This window comes from Diabrotica virgifera, chromosome 7, assembly GCF_917563875.1.
Source record: "Diabrotica virgifera virgifera chromosome 7, PGI_DIABVI_V3a".
Taxonomy (NCBI): domain Eukaryota; kingdom Metazoa; phylum Arthropoda; class Insecta; order Coleoptera; family Chrysomelidae; genus Diabrotica; species Diabrotica virgifera.
The window spans coordinates 188,033,692-188,053,242 of NC_065449.1; the positions used below are offsets into that span (position 1 = coordinate 188,033,692).

The 19,551-nt window shown below is 33.1% G+C and overlaps 1 protein-coding gene across 2 annotated transcripts in view; it reads left to right on the forward strand.

Annotated features, from left to right (window-relative positions):
• The window catches only part of LOC114326010 (polypyrimidine tract-binding protein 2), a 496,863-nt gene that overhangs the window by 470,233 nt on the left and 7,079 nt on the right, over positions 1–19,551 (forward strand). For both annotated transcript variants that reach the window (XM_028274194.2, XM_028274193.2), the window contains exons 8-10: positions 216–249; positions 6,350–6,442; positions 14,912–15,206. In XM_028274194.2, the coding sequence (XP_028129995.1) occupies positions 216–249; positions 6,350–6,442; positions 14,912–15,206 (422 nt within the window). The remainder of the gene's footprint in view (positions 1–215; positions 250–6,349; positions 6,443–14,911; positions 15,207–19,551) is intronic.

A 19,551-nucleotide genomic window follows, 5' to 3' on the forward strand; every position in this document is an offset into this window, starting at 1 on the left:
TTATCATATCAAAATATTAATTTTTTATGAAGGAAACCGGCTGAGCCTTATAAACTATTATTTTAATCCTTATACGCGTGTGAACCGATTTTTTAAACAAAAAGAAAGTATCTAATGCTATTTTTTTCTTTTTTTACATTTGCTGCCCCTCCGGTGGCATATATGCTACCTCTTTGTGCCACGTTACATCCTACTGTCATCTTTCTCTATTGTAGATGGTCACGCCTGACGCTCTCTTTACACTATTTGGTATGTTTTCACACTTAATTATATTTCTTCTGTTGCCTAGATAGATACACTAAACATGAACGAATTATATTAACGAAATAAAGTGAAAAAATAATTTTCTGTTGCTTAAGTTTCATATTTTACTTACATATATATTGCAGAAACATTTTAAAATATCAGTTAACTTTTATGTCACAACAAATGTTTTAGGTGTATCTAGCTAGGAACAATTAATTAAAAACTCTGTTCTTTTAAAACCATCAAAAACGTCAATAATTATTTATATTTTATGGTTAAGTATACATTTTTGGTATTTTTGACTATTTCATGAGGGCCTTCCATTCAATATGTACCTGTATGAAGCACTCTCCCAGTCGCAAAGGAAATACAATGACTTGGGAATTCTTGATGACCATACAATATATTATACTCTAAATTATGCACGATCAAATCACTGTTAAGAAGGATTATGCTAACATGGAATTTGTGACCAGAAAGTTATTTGAAGATTATATCAAATGAAAACATTTACTACCGCTGATATATTTGGGTACTGAATATATATAGTGTGTGACATTAGAAGTGTTCACCCAGAAGGAATAATTGCTTGATTATTTTTTGGCAACATGTTAGATTTACATCAACAATCAAACGATAACGTTGGCCAGAATTTTTATTAACATGTAATAAAATACAATTAATAATGTGTTTGGCGATCCGATAGCTGAATAAACTCTCTAGGCATTGACAAAATGAGATGACCGATGTCTGCTCGTGGCACTTCGTTCCAGGCAACTTGAACTTCATGGATTAGCTGTGCCAGAGTATGTCAAGCATGGTGCAAAGTAGACAGTATCATATCATATTCCACACGTGTTCGATAGGATTTAAATCAGGTGAACGGGGTGGTCACGGCAAACATTAACGCCAGCTTCTTGGAGAAAGTCCATAGTTCGACGAGCAATATGGGGAGGCGCGTTGTTTTGCTGAAAAGGGGCGGGTTGACGGTCATTTAGATAAGGTAGTAAATGCAAGGCTAAAGTATTAACTTAGAAATTACCTACGAAACTTATAATTATTTCAATGTTCAAATTAACAACAGTGGAAATTATAAACACAACACATGATTATCTCTAGAAGAAAAATATGCTCTTGAAAAGTCCGAACATTTATGATTATCTTGTTAAATAGTTCGTTAATGTAGGTATTTGAAGTTGTTAAATTCAATCGATGAATAGAAGACAGTGTTTTGATGCTAAAGAAGGAACATTTGAGCATAAGAAATGAAATAAAATATCTTGATCTTGAATCCTGTATTAACAACTCAGGTTACGGCCTGTGAATATCGTACGCGAAAATAAGTTTTAATCTCTTCTAGTTATTAAACAAAATAAAGATTGGTGATAGTGCATATCGCATAGGCGTATGAACACTTGAAGGACTGCTTTACACTGAAGATTACACTTTATTTAATTCAATTTTAACACCAATTATGGAACAATAATGGAATGTTATAAATATATCTGACTATAGAAATATTTTTCCATTAAATTGTGGATGATCACTATCATGATGCTTTTATCAATGCAGGTACTTTTGGTCTATAATAAAGGCAGAACACAGAATTACACTCAATTTTAATAGTGTTTATATTATTGTATATTGTATTTTTCATTTATATTGTAGTAATTAATTAAAATAACAGAGTTTAAATCCAATTTGCTTGTTTTTCCAAAATTAACCATTTCAAATTTCCCAAACTACCAAGTGAATTGGATGAATAGTTATTAGGGATTACCAAAATTGATTATAAATATCATTTGTTATCATTTTCACCAGATGTAATTAAATTTTTTGTTTAAAAATGTTATATAACTAGGTCCTTTTATTGAAGTTTTGGGTCATTGTAGATTAATATAAGTACATTTATTTACAATATTATGACTATATTTGTAGTCATTTACTGTCATTTAGTAAAAATAGTTCCAGCTTATTGTCCTTTTATAAGTCGTTTTTTTAAATATCTAACAGATAATGCATTATAAACGAGGAAATGAGCATCCAAAGTATCTAATCGTCTAAGTCTAAAGAAAGAATGCTAGAAACTACCAGTATCATCTACAAATCTACTAGGAAGCAACGCATGCAGACACCATACTAAAATAAAATTACGTATACCTATTAGATTTACATTATAAGTGAAAGAAAACACAGTGGAGCGCGTGATCAGAGGGTGTCTCTTTGTCATTGACGTAGGCACTTTCACATTGGCCGAAGTGTACCAATACGTTTGCTGAGGAATATTTAAAGTACTGTATGGACTGTTCATGTGAATTAAGCGTGTTACTTACTTTGAATGGACTTGTCATGGGATTGAAAATAGTATCTGACTACTAAAAATACTAAATCCTCAAGAAAAATAAACTGATACAACTGAAGTATTAAGAAACCGACAGCGAATTAAACTCGAACCAACTTTTTATAACTTGCAGGATACTTGCAATTTACAAGTCTGTGGACCTGATGCAGTTCGGTGATATCTGACGTATTTTAGCAAATTCTGTACCTTTGAAGACACTATTTGTTGATGTTATCGCGGAACTATATACCAAGTTTCAAGACTCTACCTCCCCTCTATCTGGAGTTACCTGTAATTTTAGTAACCTTTGACTTATTGACCCTTAATTATATAAAGTTATTCATTGGACTGAGAGCAATCTATATACTCATTTTCAAGACTAGGACATTTTCTTCCAGGGAAAAATACGATTTGAAGGACCTTTCAGGTCTATAATGCATAGTTTCTAAAAGAACTAAAATGGTTCTTATCTATAGTATTATATAACGATAAAGGAGATAAGATAAAGTTAAAGAGATGCATTGTTACAAGAGATTAGTTTGTACATAAATAAATAAAGAGTAGAAATAATTTAAGAAAAACCAATTACAATAGAATAAAAGATGAAGTAAATAATAAAAACAAACACATGGAGTGTAAAAAGAGATACAACAGGGATATTAGAAAATATGCTAAAAGTGATTAGCAGGTATTATAGAAACTAACTTAAAGAAAAAATTAAACATTATCTTGAATAAGTCTTGTCTGCATTAGAAAAAATACATAGAACAAGCATAGGCCATAAGTACAAGCTAGTCGGATAATACATGCAACTAAGTTTCAACATAGTGCAAAAGACGAATAAGGACACTATTATAACCTGAAAACCATGAAATGTTTCAATAAAAGGAAAAATTATGAACTTAAGAGATCTTGACGAAACAGTTAGAGGTAATTGAAATGCAGCTTGATAAACGAAAACTGTATTCTTCTTCTTTATGTACCAGGTTCTTTCAGAACGTTGGTTACCATCATAGCTATCTTAATTTTATTCACTGCCATCCTAAATAGCATGCTTGTATCAACCCCATACCAATCTCGCAAATTATTCAACCATCAGGTTCTTCTTCGTCCGGGACTGCATTTGCCTGCTATTTTTAACAAATTTATTAGGAAAAATAAAGAGAGACAAGTAATAGAAAACTATTTAACGATATTGTGTACCAAACTTGAACTTAAAAAAATATAGACTAAGGAAGAACCTTCCAAAAACTTCTGAAAACATGTAAAACTGATAAATAAGAAACTCTTAAAAATGGCGCAAATAGTAAGGATGGAAAAGGTTGGAGAATTTGTAGAAAAAAAAATATTGAAAAAACTTGAACTTGTACTTGTTTACCTTGTAAATTTCAAGATGAATATTCATCTCTTTACCCAACTGAAGCCTGCGTATCATAGGGATGTGCTGTCTGATTATTCTTATATTGATATTGACAGCGGATTTGCCAGATCATCAGAGGGCAGATCTACATGTGCTAATTGGCATTAGCATTATTTAGGACCCAGTAATTGCAAGACAAACTTCATGCAAATCTCAACAGTATTCTGAGATTGAGGTCTGCTAGTTTATTTTCACTAATAGTAGATAAACTTGTTCACCAATTTCTTCAAATAGCCAATATCGTAGCCAAGAAGACATAAGATACTCAGAGATGTATCTAGATCTCAGATTTACCATTTTGAAACTCATTTGAACCTGTGACATCAACGTCTGGTGTCATATTAAAAAATTTCACTAGTGTTTGCCTAATACTATGTTGGCCCGTGACCTAAAGATCAACACCGTAAAGGAGGATATCACTAACTTCAGCCAAAGATGCGCTTGGAAAACCAAACAAGTCCCTAACATTATAGATCAGAACTTGATATGATCATCAGACTAAAAAACAGTGGCTCATACGAAATACTCCAATTGACTTGCTGAAGAGTTTTAGCCAAATAAATCCCTGAATCCTAAGTGATGATGTTGAAAGTATTATGAACACTGTCAGGAACAGGACACTATAAGGAAAGGTCACTTTCAGGAAATGAGTCAGATTAAATAAATTATTAGAAGAATTTTTTACTAAGCAACAACATTTTTGTTTAATTTAGTATTATTTTGTATTTTGACAGCGACACCCAACTTGGGCGTCGAAACGTTAATAAAATCATTTTTTTGGTAAAATTGTGGCTTATTTCCCATTGAAAAATAGTTGATTATAAAAATGCCACAAGGAAATAGCTTCAGAACAACATTAAATGTTGTCCACATGAAAATGTCAACATGTCCACATAGTACACCTGAACGAATACTTTAAGTGACACAAGAAACTATTGGAAGTAACTTTAGGTGACACAAGACACAAGTTAACTACCAAATGGGAGAAAAACAACTTAAAATAATCTGCTATGCAATCGATGCAATACTAATATCTCAAAGTGAAGATGATTTACAACGTATGCTGCACCAATTTAACATAACCGCCAGAAACTTTAACATGTTAATTTCCTCAAAAAAAAAAAACAAAATACATGGTTATAACAGCAGATCCAATAAGATGTAAATTGGAGCTGGAAGGTCAGATAATAGAACAAGTGATGGAGTTTAAATACCTAGGCATCACACTATCTAACTACGGAAGGCTCGAAACAGAAGTGGAAGATCAAGTGTATAGAGCAAACAGAGCCGCAGGTTGCCTGGATGACACAATATGGAGAAATAAAAATATCGAAAAAGAAATGAAAGGCAGAATTTACAAAACAGTCATTAGACCAATAATGACATACGCGGCAGAAACACGACCCGACACAGAGAGGACAAAAAGATTGCTCGAAACAGCGGAGATGAAAACCCTTCGAAAAATCGAGGGTAATAAAGACTCTATGGGACAGAGCTAGAAGTACAGATATACGACGGAGATGCAAGATGGATAACATTAATAACTGGGTAAGAAACAGAAGAATAGAATGGAATGACTACATAAGCCGAATGACAACAAATAGGGTAGTCAGGACAGCGAGAGACCGTTCCCCAATAGGAAGACGATCAGCGGGAAGACCACGAAAACGATGGAACGACAACTTACTAGAGGCACATTGAAAAAACAGACAGAGTCATGTCTACACAAAAAGAAGAAGAAAAAAATATTATTTTCAAAATATATGTAAACAAAAATTGACCCTTGTTATATTAAGTTTTACATTTTATTCAAACTAAAAATATGGTTTCTTTTAGTTTTTATATTTTTAACTATATTAAAACGAGAAAAATGGACACCTAAATTGTAGTAGCCAGTTTTTAATACACATCTCATATCTATTTTGGTAATCTCTTTTAGTTACTTATTACCTTAGTTTTACTTTTAATTATTTTAAATTTGTTTAGATAAACAGAAGCATTTGTTTCTTTATTTTTCGTTGGTCAATAGCTTACTGCTTAGATCCATCTATAGTGATTGTGTTTTTATTGTTTTTTACTATATGTATCTTCACTTTTCTATTAGAATGCGTAAAGAGTTTTTTCTTTCTAATTATTTTGCATGTTTATTTCGTGTTATTTCAATGTTTCTTTTATATTTCCTTATTTCTCTAGTTATTGTGTATGGAGATCTTCCTATTAAAATCTAGTATTAATTTTATCTAATTTTTTATCATTATTCGAGTTAATACAGTTTTAATGTTACGTATATATGTTTTATATAGACATTTTTGTTACGTAGTTTTTAAAATATTATCTTTTAGGGGTATATGGTGATGTACAACGGGTGAAGATTTTGTACAACAAAAAGGATTCAGCGTTAGTTCAATTGGCCGAACCACACCAAGCCCACTTGGGTAAGTATTATATTTTAAATCAATATAAAATATGTTGTACAGTTTAATATTTGGCTCCCGTCACGATTTTCCTTATTTTTTTAGGGCAGTCAATGAGGGTATTTGGTTCCGAATTCCATCCTACTACAACTATTTACTTGATATTTTCACAGTAAGTAGGGAATAACTCAAGAAACAAAGTCTACCCTATATACTGTGGCGCTTTTATCTTGGGGCGGTTCCCACCCCTTCAAGGGGGTGAAAAAATTTTTGGTCAAAATAACCACGGAAGTGGCTAGAGAACCTAAGTCTAAGTAAAAACTATTCTATAATTTTTTTTTTGAAAACTCGATACTTTTTGAGTTATTCGTTGTTGAAAATTGGCCATTTTCATTGAAAAATGACACCTTTTTGGACGGTTTTTTGCGAATAACTTAAAAACTATGCATTTAACTAAAAAAACCATATAAAACATTTTTGTAGCTTATAAGAAAACAAAGAGATTTGTTCATTTATAAATATTCTAGTTATAATGCCAAAAAAAGATATGGAAGGTGAAAAGAGTTTGTATTTTTGGTGCATGCTCAAATCGGTGTATTCAACTTGAAATAAGGCATTATACTTTTCCTCCATGTACATAACTCGAAAGTGATAGGAGATACGAAAATAAGATACTGTACAAAAATGTAGGGTTTTTTAGTTAAAAAATTTGTTTTTCATCACTTTATCTCTTATCATTTTCAAGTTACATGGAAAAAAAGGAAGAATTTTTAAGAAAATTTAAAAATGCGATCTATAATTTGATTTTATTTTTTTTCAAAACCCATTAATTTTAAACTCTTCCAACTTTTTGAACATACAAATAACATAAATAAAAGGTATTGTAGAAGGAAACCGGTGCATTCAAATTCTTGTAGATGAGGGATTAAATATACTTCTCATTTTTTCTTAAAATACATTAGTCATCAATTTTTTTGTAGCGTATCTCGCTTAGTTTGAACGTAATCGATATTTAATATTACAAATTCTAAAGATCTTTTCAAACACTATAGAAGGTATTGGTACCATTATACATTATACACCTAAAGCGTGTGATACACACGCAAACTTTAAGTACGCTGGTTTAAAGATCGCGGACTTACGCGGCTCGCCGTCGGTGATACACGGCAGACTTACTCATAACTCATTGCGGTGTTGTCGAGAGAAGATGCTTTGCGCTATTTAGGAATTTTATCGTATTATATACTTCTGGTCCAAGAGCTGTGAGACATTTTTGAGTAGGTATTTTAGGCAACCTGAAAATTTTTCAGGTGACTCTTCCATGATAGCCTAATACTAAAATGCCGGTCTGGCTGGAGGGTAGCGGTTATTTTCCCCAAAAATCCCCCCCAAAGTTAACAAAAGGGTAAAAAATTTTATTACAAAAAATATCATTGACGTGACTTTAAAGTAAATTTAAATATTCAAATATAAAGAAAATATACAGGCCAGGCGATTTGATGGCGATTTTAACTCTGCAAGTTACTTGCATGGGCGCCCCAGGATTATTTTCAGGGGATGCATCTGAACTTCAGAAGATTTCATCTGAATCTGTACATACTATCAACCGGTATAAAATATACAACTATACATGCATAGCTATGTACATTCCTTCCGGACAGGGAGGTGCAATTGTTATTTTGACAGGGTATTTTTAATATTAAAAATAAATATTCTAAAAAAGACAGGTTTTTTTGGTGAAATTTTCCAACTGCCAGGTGATCGAACAAATTACGCGTGCATATAAATGAAAAGCGCTATAGGTAAGCAACTGTGAGAAAGAGCGTAAACCGATAGCTTTTTGCGTCCTCTGTTGTATCTGAGCGAGTCCGTTCGCTCGAGAAAAATCACGTGACCTGGCGATATCCATGTTGTTGTTCCTCGAAACGTTAGAGTAATTCTGTACCCTAGGATCAAAAATGGCCAACTCCATTTTTGCAACAGTGGTGATAAACACGTATATGTGACGAACACAATAGACTGGCATTTCGTGATACATTATTATTTTGTTACTAACATATTATAGTTTGTGTATCAATTAATAATAATGTATCAGGAAACGCCAGTCTATTGTATTTGTCACATATACGTGTTTATTTCCACTGTTTTAAAAATGGAGTTGACCATTTTTGATCCCAGGGTACAGAATTATTGTATATTATAGCTTTTTAAATAACTTTTTCTTAATTAAAGAAAAATAATACAACAGATTTTGCAAATACGATAAACAAACTTATTATTATAAATATTATAGGCAGAAAAGTATAAAACTATAAACTAAATTAATTCTGTGTCCGAATCTTGTACTTCTTCTTCAAACTCCTCATTTGAGCTTAAATATTCATTCTCTTCTTCTTCGTCAGACTCCCCTTGAGACTCAGATTCCTCTTCTACATGATCTGTAAATAGTTGTAATATATATTTAGAATGAATTAAAAATTAATTAGTGATTAATTAGTTGCGTTGCTACGTATTCTCCGTCCTTTTATACGGAGTCGAAGCCTGTTGTTGAGATGTGGAGTTATCGAATAATGTTAAATATAATCAAGGACACACGTAACAAACACGGAAACATTAAGAAAGATTAAAAAGGCAAAAGAAATACTCAACACTATGAAGGAAAGAAACATGAGCTACTTTGGTCATATATGTACTAAGAAATAAAAAACCTAATGTGATTGGTTATATAAGGAAAAGTATTAAGCATTGGTTATATAAGTAAGAATACGTAGCAACTCAATCAATTATTCACTAATTAATTTTTCATTAATTCTAAATACATGTTACAACTATTTATAGATCAGGTAGAAGAATCTGATTCTCGAGGGGAGTCTGACGAAGAAGAAGAGAATGTATATTTATTTTAGCTCATTTTTCTTTCCTTCATAGTGTTGAGTATTTCTTTTGCCTTTTTCATCTTTCTTAATGTTTCCGTGTTTGTTAAGTGTTATGCCCATGCTATATTTTACATTAGTCGATAACACCACATCTCAACAATGGCAAGTCTTTCTTCAGATGCGCCCGTGATTGTCCAGGCTTCGACTCCGTATAAAAGGACAGAGAATACGTAGCAACTCAATTAATTAATCACTGATTAATTTTTAACTAATTCTAAATACATATTACAACTATTTACAGATCGTGTAGAAGAGGAATCAATAGTAAGCTCAGATGAGGAGTTTGAAGAAGAAGTACAAAATTCGGACACAGAATTAATTTAGTTTTTAGTTTTATACTTTTCTACCTATATATTTATAATAATAAATATGTTTTTTTTTGTATCATATTTGCAAAATCTATTGTATAGTACGTATTATTTTCCTTTAATTAAGAAAAATTACTTAAAAAACTATAATATATAAAATAATTACTACTAATATAATAACGTTTCGAGGCACAACAACATGGATATCGACAGGTCACGTGATTTTCTCGAGCAAACAGATTCGCTCAGCTACAACAGAGGACGCAAACAGCTATCGGTATACGCTCTTTCTCACACTGCTGCTTACCTATAGCGCTTTTCATTTATATGCAAGCGTAATTTGTTTGATCAAATTGCAATTGGAAAATTTCATGAAAAAAACTGTCTTTTTTAGAATATTTATTTTTAAAATTAAAAAATACCATGTCAAAATAACAATTGCACCTCCCTGTCCAGAAGGAATGTACATATACAGGGTGTCCAGAAACTCTACCGACAAACGAAGACAGGAGATTCCTCATTCCGAATTTTAAGACGATTTAACCCAATTCACCTAGTCCGAAAATGCTTCCTAAGGGAGCTAGAGCTCTTTAAAGATGGCGCCATGTAATTCGTTTTTCTTAAATGCCTCCAGAACGCTTCTATTTAGAAAAACGAAAATTTGTATACATATTTACTTTTCAGAAATGAATCGATTCCATCCATTGCGAATTTCTAGTACCGGTCATAGGCGTCCGTTTTGGGTGGGGCAACGGTTATTTTATCGCATTACTTTTTTGTCTTCAACTTTTAAGCATTTTTGATACTGGATTATTAAATTGTGAGGTACTCTAGTACTAAAAGGTACTCTTACTTTAAGTCGGTAGGACACACCGTTTTCTAGAAAAATCGATTTGAAAGTATTTGGTCTTGGGAATTTGAAAAAAAAAATTGAAAAAAATTAAAAAAAAACAATATATTTTACAAACTTAAAGCAAGAGTAACGTTTAGTACTCGAATATCTCATAATTGAATAATCAAGTGTCAAAAATACTTAAAAATTAAAGACAACAAAGTTATGCTATAAAATAACTGTTGACCTACCCAAAACGGACGCCTATGACCGTTTCTAGAAATTCGCCATTAATGAAATCGATTAATCTCTGGAGTATAAATAAATGTACCAGTTTTCATCTCTCTAAATAGTTTTTTTTAATCTTTTTTTTTAAATTCAAAGAACGAAAAATTTTCAAATCGATTTTTCTAGAAAACGGTGTACCCTATTGACTTAAGCAAGAGTACCTTTTAGTACTAGAATACCTCACAATTTAATAATTCAGAGTCAAAAATGCTAAAAACCATTGCCCTACCCAAAACGCACGCCTATGACCGGTACTAGAAATTCGCAATAGATGGAATCGATTCATTTCTGAAAAGTAAATATGCACACCAATTTTCGTTTTTCTAAATAGAAGCGTTTTGGAGGTATTTAAGAAAAACTAATTACATGTCGCCATCTTCAAAGAGCTCTAGCTCCCTTAGGAAGCATTTTCGGACTAGATGAATTGGGTTAAATTGTCTTAAAATTATCTGAGGAATCTCCTGTCTTCGTTTGTCGGTAGAGTTTCTGGACACCCTGTATATGCATGTATAGTTGTATATTTTATACTCGTTAATAGTATGTACAGATTCAAATGAAATCTTTTGAAGTTCAGATGCACCCCATGAAAATAATCCTGGGGCGCCTATGCAAATATCTTGTAGAGTTAAAATCGCCCTCAAATCGTCTGGCCTGTTTATTTTCTTTATATTTTATTATTTAAATTTACTTTCAAGTCATATCAATGACATTTTTTGTAATAACAATTTTTACTCTTTTTTAATTTTGGGGGGATTTTTGGGGAAAATAACCGCTACCCTCCAGCCAGACTGGCATTTTTGTATTAGGCTATCATAGAAGAGTCACCTGAAAAATTTTCAGGTTGCCTAAAATACCTACTCAAAAATGTCTCACAGCTCTTATACTATTCGTATCGTATCCTATCGTATTATATATTTTTAATACTAATAAAAAAGACGAAATCGAAAAGTGTGGGTAACAAACAAAATATCATAGATAAGAGGGTAATATTTTCATCAGGAGGATAAAACAGCCTATAAATAATTAGGTTTATCAAAAACAAATAATCAAAAAAGCTTAAAATAGTGTTTTGCGGTTTTCTCAAAACTTATAAAATGTGACTTGTCTCTTTTCAACAATAAACGATTGAATTATTTCTAGGCAATTTGCTTAATTAGTGAAAATATAAGTCTAATCTAGTTTAAACGCAATAACATGATGGCTCGATACTCGCGGCTCGTGGCAGTGATACACGTACGGGTTACGAGTAAGATTTCAAAGTTGTTGGATCGACGGCGTACTTACTCGGCGGACTTAAAGTACGCGTACTTGCTGTGATACACGCGCGAAAAAGGTCATCTAGCCATAAGTTCGCGTACTTACTCGCGGGTGTATTACACGCTTAAAATCGACCGTTTCTCTGTTATTTCAAGTTGAATACACCGACTTCAGCATGCACCAAAAAAACAAACACTTTTCAAATAGCATATCTTCTTTTGTATTATAACAAGAAGTTTTATGTAGGAACGAGTCTCTTTGTTTTTTTATGAGCTACAAAAATGTTTTATATAGTTTTTTTAGTTAGATGTATAGTTTTTAAGGTATTCGCAAAAAACCATCCGAAAAGGTGTCATTTTTCAATGAAAATGGTCAATTTTCAACCACAAATAACTCAAAAAGTGTTGAGTTTTCAAAAAAAAATTATAGAACAGTTTTTGCTTAGAATTAGGTTATCTAGCCACTTCATTGGTTATTTTAACCAAAACATTTTCCACCCCCGAGAAGAGGTGGTAACCGCCCATGACAAAAGCACACATCGGCATAGGGTCATAGGGTAGACTTTGAATTAGGAGATAAGTAAACGCTATTCCCAAAATTTCATTAAAATCCATGCAGTAGGATAGAATTCGGAAGTTATATCCTGTTCTTGCTCTCATTGACTGGTATATTTGTTGTTCGTGGCAATATACGCTTACATTTTTTTTCTATCTAAACGTATCAGCTTACATGTCTCTTTTTTTCCTCTTTTTATTGAGCAAAACGCCAGGAAAAATGCGTTAACATGTTTTCCGTGCGTGCCAACTGCTATGTACTCGTTCTTAGGATTATGATTATCCTCATTGTTGCCAAGTCTACTTGAAACCACAGATTTTGTATCATACATACATGCATAATCGTTTCTCTTAACTCTTATAAATTAAGGTTAAGGTATCTAAAGTTGCTACATATTGCTTTTGATAAATTGTTTCCATTATTTTCCGTTCTGTTGCATTTAGTTTGCTTGCTGTGACGATTTTGCTCCTACTTTTGAGTATATCTGTCATGTCAGTGCTTCAGCTTTTGCGGGTTGTCCTCTTTTATTTTTTGCTACTAGTTTTGCCTCTCATACTCTTTACTCCCATTATCGTCCATCCGGGTTAAATCTGCAAACCATGCCAATTTCTGTTCCTGTATTGTGTCTAGCAAAGGTTTAATTTTTAGTCTTTCTCTTTTATTATTTTGTGGTTCTCTTATTCCTGGTTATTAAGGAACTCTCCATTAATACGCGGAATTTGGTATTCTATCTACCGCAAGAAGATGGGACTAACAATAAATTATAGATAAAACCAAATATACGGTGATCTCAAAAAACCCTGTTGACAACAACCATCTGACATTGGATGGTAAACGGCTAGAGAGGGTTAACAAGTATAAATGCCTCGAAGCAATTATAAACTCACAATTAGATTAAAATGAGGAGATAAAGGTCAGAACAGAAATGGCCCGAAAATGATTTATAAAAAAATACAAGTTAATGTTTACAAATAAGAAATTGAGTATGGCCATCAAGATTGGGGTTCGTCGAATGGTATGTTTGGTCGCAACTACTATATGGGGTAGAAGCTTGGACTCTGAAAACCCAATCCATAAAAAAATTGGAGACATTCGGAATGTGGCTATGTAGGCGTATTCTGAAAATTTCTTGGACTGCAAAAGTCTTAAACGAAGAAGTTTTAAGACGAATAGGACATGTCAGAAAGTTTATGGACACAAGTAAAATACGAAAAACATCGTATCTGGGTCACAAGAAAAGGCTTGGGAAGAAAGAAGAAATCTTGGCTGAGGAATATCAGAGATTGGCTGAGGAATGTCAACCTCAGTGTTGAATAGATATGTCACGTTGCAAAAGATAGAGAAGCGTTTAAAGAAGTGATCGCCAACCTTCGTTAGAAGAAAATTCTATCTCTACTTCTATTGGATCTTTCGTCTCTTCTTTTCTCGTTATTTTCCATATTTATATGTTTTCTTTATTTACGTTTATACTTGCCTCACTTCCTTTCTTGTTTCAAATGGTTCTGATGACATATTTTGCATTTGTACTGTTTGTTGTTTTCCTGTATACAATTTTTGTTAGTTCCATCAGCTCTTCATTAACTTACACATAATATGTCTCTATTCTATTCTATGGCTTGCTCTATTATTTGCTGCATGGTGAGTATCTGATCTTGTCTGCTATGCACTTTTTGGAATCCGATTTGTTCAGTCTCTAATTTGTGTTGTATTTCTATTATAATTTTTCTGACTATTATGTTATCGTATATTTTGGCTGCTACGCATTTTAGCATAGGCGTAACCAGGGGGGTTTTGGGCGTTGTAACCCCCCATTTGGATGTACTTTGAGCTCTATACGCTTAACAGCATTATTATTCCATACCCCCCAGAGACCATAAAGTAGTTGTAACCCCCCCTAGGATCATTCTGGTTACACCTCTGCATTTTAGATATAATTTCCACAGTCTCTTGTGTTTCTCTTCTTAGGTATTGCTACAATTATTGCGTTTGACCATTCTCTCGGTGTTCCTCTGTCTCCTATATATTTCGCAAGTCTAGCTTTTCTCCCTTTCTAGCGCCTGTGTTACCAATATTTTCCTTATATCATCCCATTCGTTTATTTTATTTTTCTGCTACTTTTTCTTCCTTTAGCAGTTTTTCAAAGTGTTCTCCCTATAATTATCTTATTTCCTTATCCATAGTTATTATTGTTGTTTTCTCGCTAATGGTGCGTTTTTATTTTATTTTGTTTCTTAGGATTTTCAGTGCTCTGTAAAAAAATTTTACATTTTCTTGTAAACAAAACCTTTTATTAATAAATAATTGTTCTTTTTAGCCATAACTCATATGGACAAATTAAAGGTATTCGGCAAAAACATTAGAGTAATGTTAAGCAAGCACCAGAGCGTACAAATGCCTAAAGAAGGCCAACCGGATGCCGGTTTAACCAAAGATTACAGCCAGAGTCCATTACACAGATTCAAGAAGCCGGGATCTAAGAATTATCAGAATATCTACCCACCTTCTTCTACTTTACATCTAAGCAACATTCCTGCGACCATCAACGAAGAGGATATCAAAGAAGCTTTCGAAAAGAACGGTTTCACCGTCAAAGCTTTCAAATTTTTCCCGTAAGTATTTTATATTTTTAAATTTCTACGAAAGACTGAAAGACAAATCATTGCATTTTCGAAGCTTTAGGCCGGTTGTCTATTGGAAGCGTAGTCGCGCGACTCGTAGGTAGCGCGTATACGTCCGTGTAAGTGCGATCATGCGACTGGTATCATCATTGACATATTAAGCGTAGACTCGGCATACTCACCAAAAAAGCGTAACGCGGAAACAGGATGCAAACAGTCGATCGGTGGTCTATCTATCTCTTTTAACCAAGCGAGCCCGCGCATGTGACAGACGAAGATGGCTAGACCACTCAATCCTATGTCGACGTTACACCTCGATGCATTGAGTGGCATATCCCTAGCCAAGTCTATCCTTTTACATGTCTCTGGGTATCATCCACTGCAGGCGACTGTATACTACTTAGTTCGCGACTGTCAAACTGACTGTCATCATCAAAAGTGTATTTTTGTGAATAGCGTGTAAAATATACATAGAAAGCACAGTTTGCAAAGGAATAATTTATTACACAAATACCTACATATAGTCCGTCCGCTATAACTTTTCCCATGCGGTACGATTCATTTTCAATCAAATTAAGTCAAAACATAAATTGAAACGAACGTCGATGTGTATATACATTTTGTATACTGTATACTTAGTGTGACCAACTAGCCCGAAAAATCCGGGACATGGCCCGAATTACGAAGTCGTGTCCCGGAGTCCCGGGCAAGGTTTCCGGGCCATCCGAATTTTCAACGTTTTGGTAAAATTTTATTTTGAAATTTTGAATACGTTATTCTTCTAAGAATTCAGATGAAATTGAATTGGTGGGACAAAAAAAAAGTCGACAATTTCTAGAGTGTAATACTAATATCACATCCAAAACGCATGCATTTTATATCGTTGTATTATAGTTCTATGAACTCTAAAACGGTGGACTTTTTTATTTCTGTATTTTAATTATCGTCTTCTGAAAAAAAATGGCCCGATTTTCATTGAAATGTCCCGGATTTCAGGTATTTTTTTCAGCCTTGTCCCGGATTCGACTGAATTGGAGTTGGTCACACTATGTATACTATATACTACACACATCGGCGTACGTTTCACTTTCTGTTTTGACTTAATTTGATTGGAAATGAATCGTACCGCATGGGAAAAGATATAGCGGACGGAGTATATGTATGTTATTTATTAACAACTTTAAAAAGGTTGGTACCTTTGTACAATGACCTCCTCTTTAACGGGAATCGACTCTTCCATATATTGTTGGCGATTCAAATTTACATTAAATATTTACTATATTAGTATGGTATAGTTAGACCCAAACCCAGACATCCAAAGTGAAAGTTATCCTCCAACACCAAATTGTTCTATATGGTCCACATAATGTTCAGAAAAAAGTCACACCATTTTGAGCGTCGGGTTTGGGGGGGGAGAGGGGGGAGAAATCTGCAAATTCGTAGTTTTTTAGGTTTTTCGTCAATATTTCTAAAACTAAGCGGTTTAGCATGAACAACTCTCTACACAAAATTGTTCTACATTAAATTTGAAATAAAAAAGGCCCTATGCATAACCCTTCTAAAATGAATGGTTCCAAAGTTACGGAGGTAATATAGTATAATTGGTCCAAAAAAAGGCCTAACCCAGACATCCAGAGTAAAAAGTTACATCATTTTGAGCGTCCGGTTTGGGGGGGAGATGGGGGGAAGTCGGTAAATTAGTAGTTTTTTTACGTTTTTCGTTAATATTTCTAAAACTATGCTTTAGCGTAAGGAATTTTCTATAGAAAAATGTTCTACATAAAATTTAAAACAAAAAAGGTTTGTACATAATTGTTATAAAATCAACGGTTCCAGAGTTACGGAGGGTGAAAAGTTAAGGTTTTCGATACTTTTTATATTTACCGATTTCTCCCCCCTATCCTCCCCCCCCCCCAAACCCGACGCTCAAAATGGTGTGACTTTTTTCTGAACATTATGTGGACCATATAGAACAATTTGGTGTTGAAGGATAACTTTCACTTTGGATATCTGGGTTTTTGGTATAGTTATATCATAAATATTGCCCAAAAAATATAAAAAGTATCGAAAACCTCGACTTTTCACCCTCCGTAAGTCTGGAACCGTTGATTTTATAACAATTATGTATAGAACATTTTTTGTTTTAAATTTCATGTAGAACATTTTTATATATAACATTGTTTACGTTAAAGCATAGTTTTAAAAATATTGACGAAAAACTTAAAAATACTACTAATTTACCGGCTTCTCTCCCATCTCCCTCCCAAACCAGACGCTCAAAATGGTGTAACTTTTTACTGAACAATATGTGGACCACATAGAACATTTTAGTGTTGGAGAAAAACTTTTACTTTGGATGTTTGGGTTAGGCCTTTTTTTGGACCAGTTATACTATACCACCTCCGTAACTTTGGAACCATTCATTTTAGAAAGATTATGCATAGGGCCTTTTTTATTTCAAATTTAATGTAGAACAATTTTGTATAGAGGGTTGTTCATGCTAAACCGCATAGTTTTAGAAATATTGGCGAAAAACTTAAAAAACTACAAATTTACCGATTTCTCCCCCCTATCCCCCCCAAACCCGACGCTCAAAATGGTGTGACTTTTTTCTGGACATTGTGTGGACCATATAGAACAATTTGGTGTTGAAGGATAACTTTCACTTTAAATGTCTGGGTTATGCCATCTTTTGGATCAACTATACTATACTATATGTACTTTATCAGTATTTAATTACATTTTTCGGCAAATTGAAAAAAAAAACATTAAGTAATTTGTTAATAAAAATAATTTAAAGATTTACCTACTTGGTTTAGATGTAAGACGTGTAGTATTGTAAAAATTTCAAATAAAAATTTGTTAATGCTAAAACTATAAGAAGTACTTATTCACTTCTGTCGGCACTCTGCAAGTGCCACGCTCTATTTTTTTATTTTTCGTTTACATTGTAATTATATATTATAAAATAATAATATTGAAAAACTCTTTTCACTAGCTCGTACTTCTTCTGCAACTTTCGACCACAACTTCATTTGAACATCACATGAATGATATCTCTTGTCTTTCATGTTCCACAACGGAGACTTTTCATAAACGGCACTAATCAGTTTTTCGTTATCAATTGCCATATCGAAAATAACACAATTATCGAAAATTAATAAAATATCAAAAATACCTGGACAGATATTTATTGCACACCAGTGTAGCATCAACATGCGATTACCAGTGACTAATCCCAAAGTCGTTTGCAGTAGACGTTGTTTAGTTACATTTTATTTGTTAGGATTAGTCGCTTCTATACGGGCGTATACGCGCTACCTTCGAGTCGCGCGAGTGCGCTTTCAATGGACGACCAGCCTTATCATGTTTCTAAATTTCGAGAAATTTCTTCTTACTGTATTATTTTATTTTCGACACAATCAATCGTTATATGGCTCTACGTTTATAATAATTAAGTAACAAATTTTTTTTTGGTTATTAGTGGAACTAATTTTGTGTTATGAGTCTAGCCGAACAGTATCATAAAATTGAAGAACTCTAAAGTAGATACGACACGTTTAACATGTATAAAAATGTGAAAGAAGCGGTTGTTAGCTTCAACAAGAGAAAGACTGCACTGTTACATAATGGTAGGGGAGCCCAAGCGGAGATTTTTGCAGTTACTCGAGCGCGTCAGATTATTACATGGGGAGAATCCTTGTATTCTTTTTCTCATGATCATTTTTCAGTGCGTCACAGTTTTTCGATTTCTCTCTAACGCATTAAATTGTATGTGACAGAAAAAAAGGCACGTCTTTGAATACTTTGGTAATTATTCTAGTTCGGTGATTATTCTAGTTGTCGATAGATGGCGCCATAATCAAAAAGAATTATTTATTAAATAAAATAATAATATTATCAATATAATCTGTACAATTTATAAGACTATACAAATGAAAAAAAATACCATTTTATAAATGCAATAGACACAATTGATTTGGTTTTATTCCAAATTGAAAATAAAATTTGACAACTGTCAGATTTAACAAAAATGTCACGTTAGAATAAATGTCATAAATGTGTATTATCACGGACTTACCTTTTTTTCTATAATTTGTGACGCACTGAAAAATGTTCATGAAAAGGAGAATACCCTGAAAATGTACCTCTACCATATATTGGCTCGAAACACAGGGGAGTTCGTTAAGGGGGGGCCGAAAAAAATCTATCCGTAGAAAAACTCGAAATCATCAGATTAAGATAAGGAAAGGTAAGTACATGCAAAACAATGTATATTTCAAAAATCTGACGATTTGGGCTGGGCGTAACGAAATTTGTGAGTCACAAAGTTTCA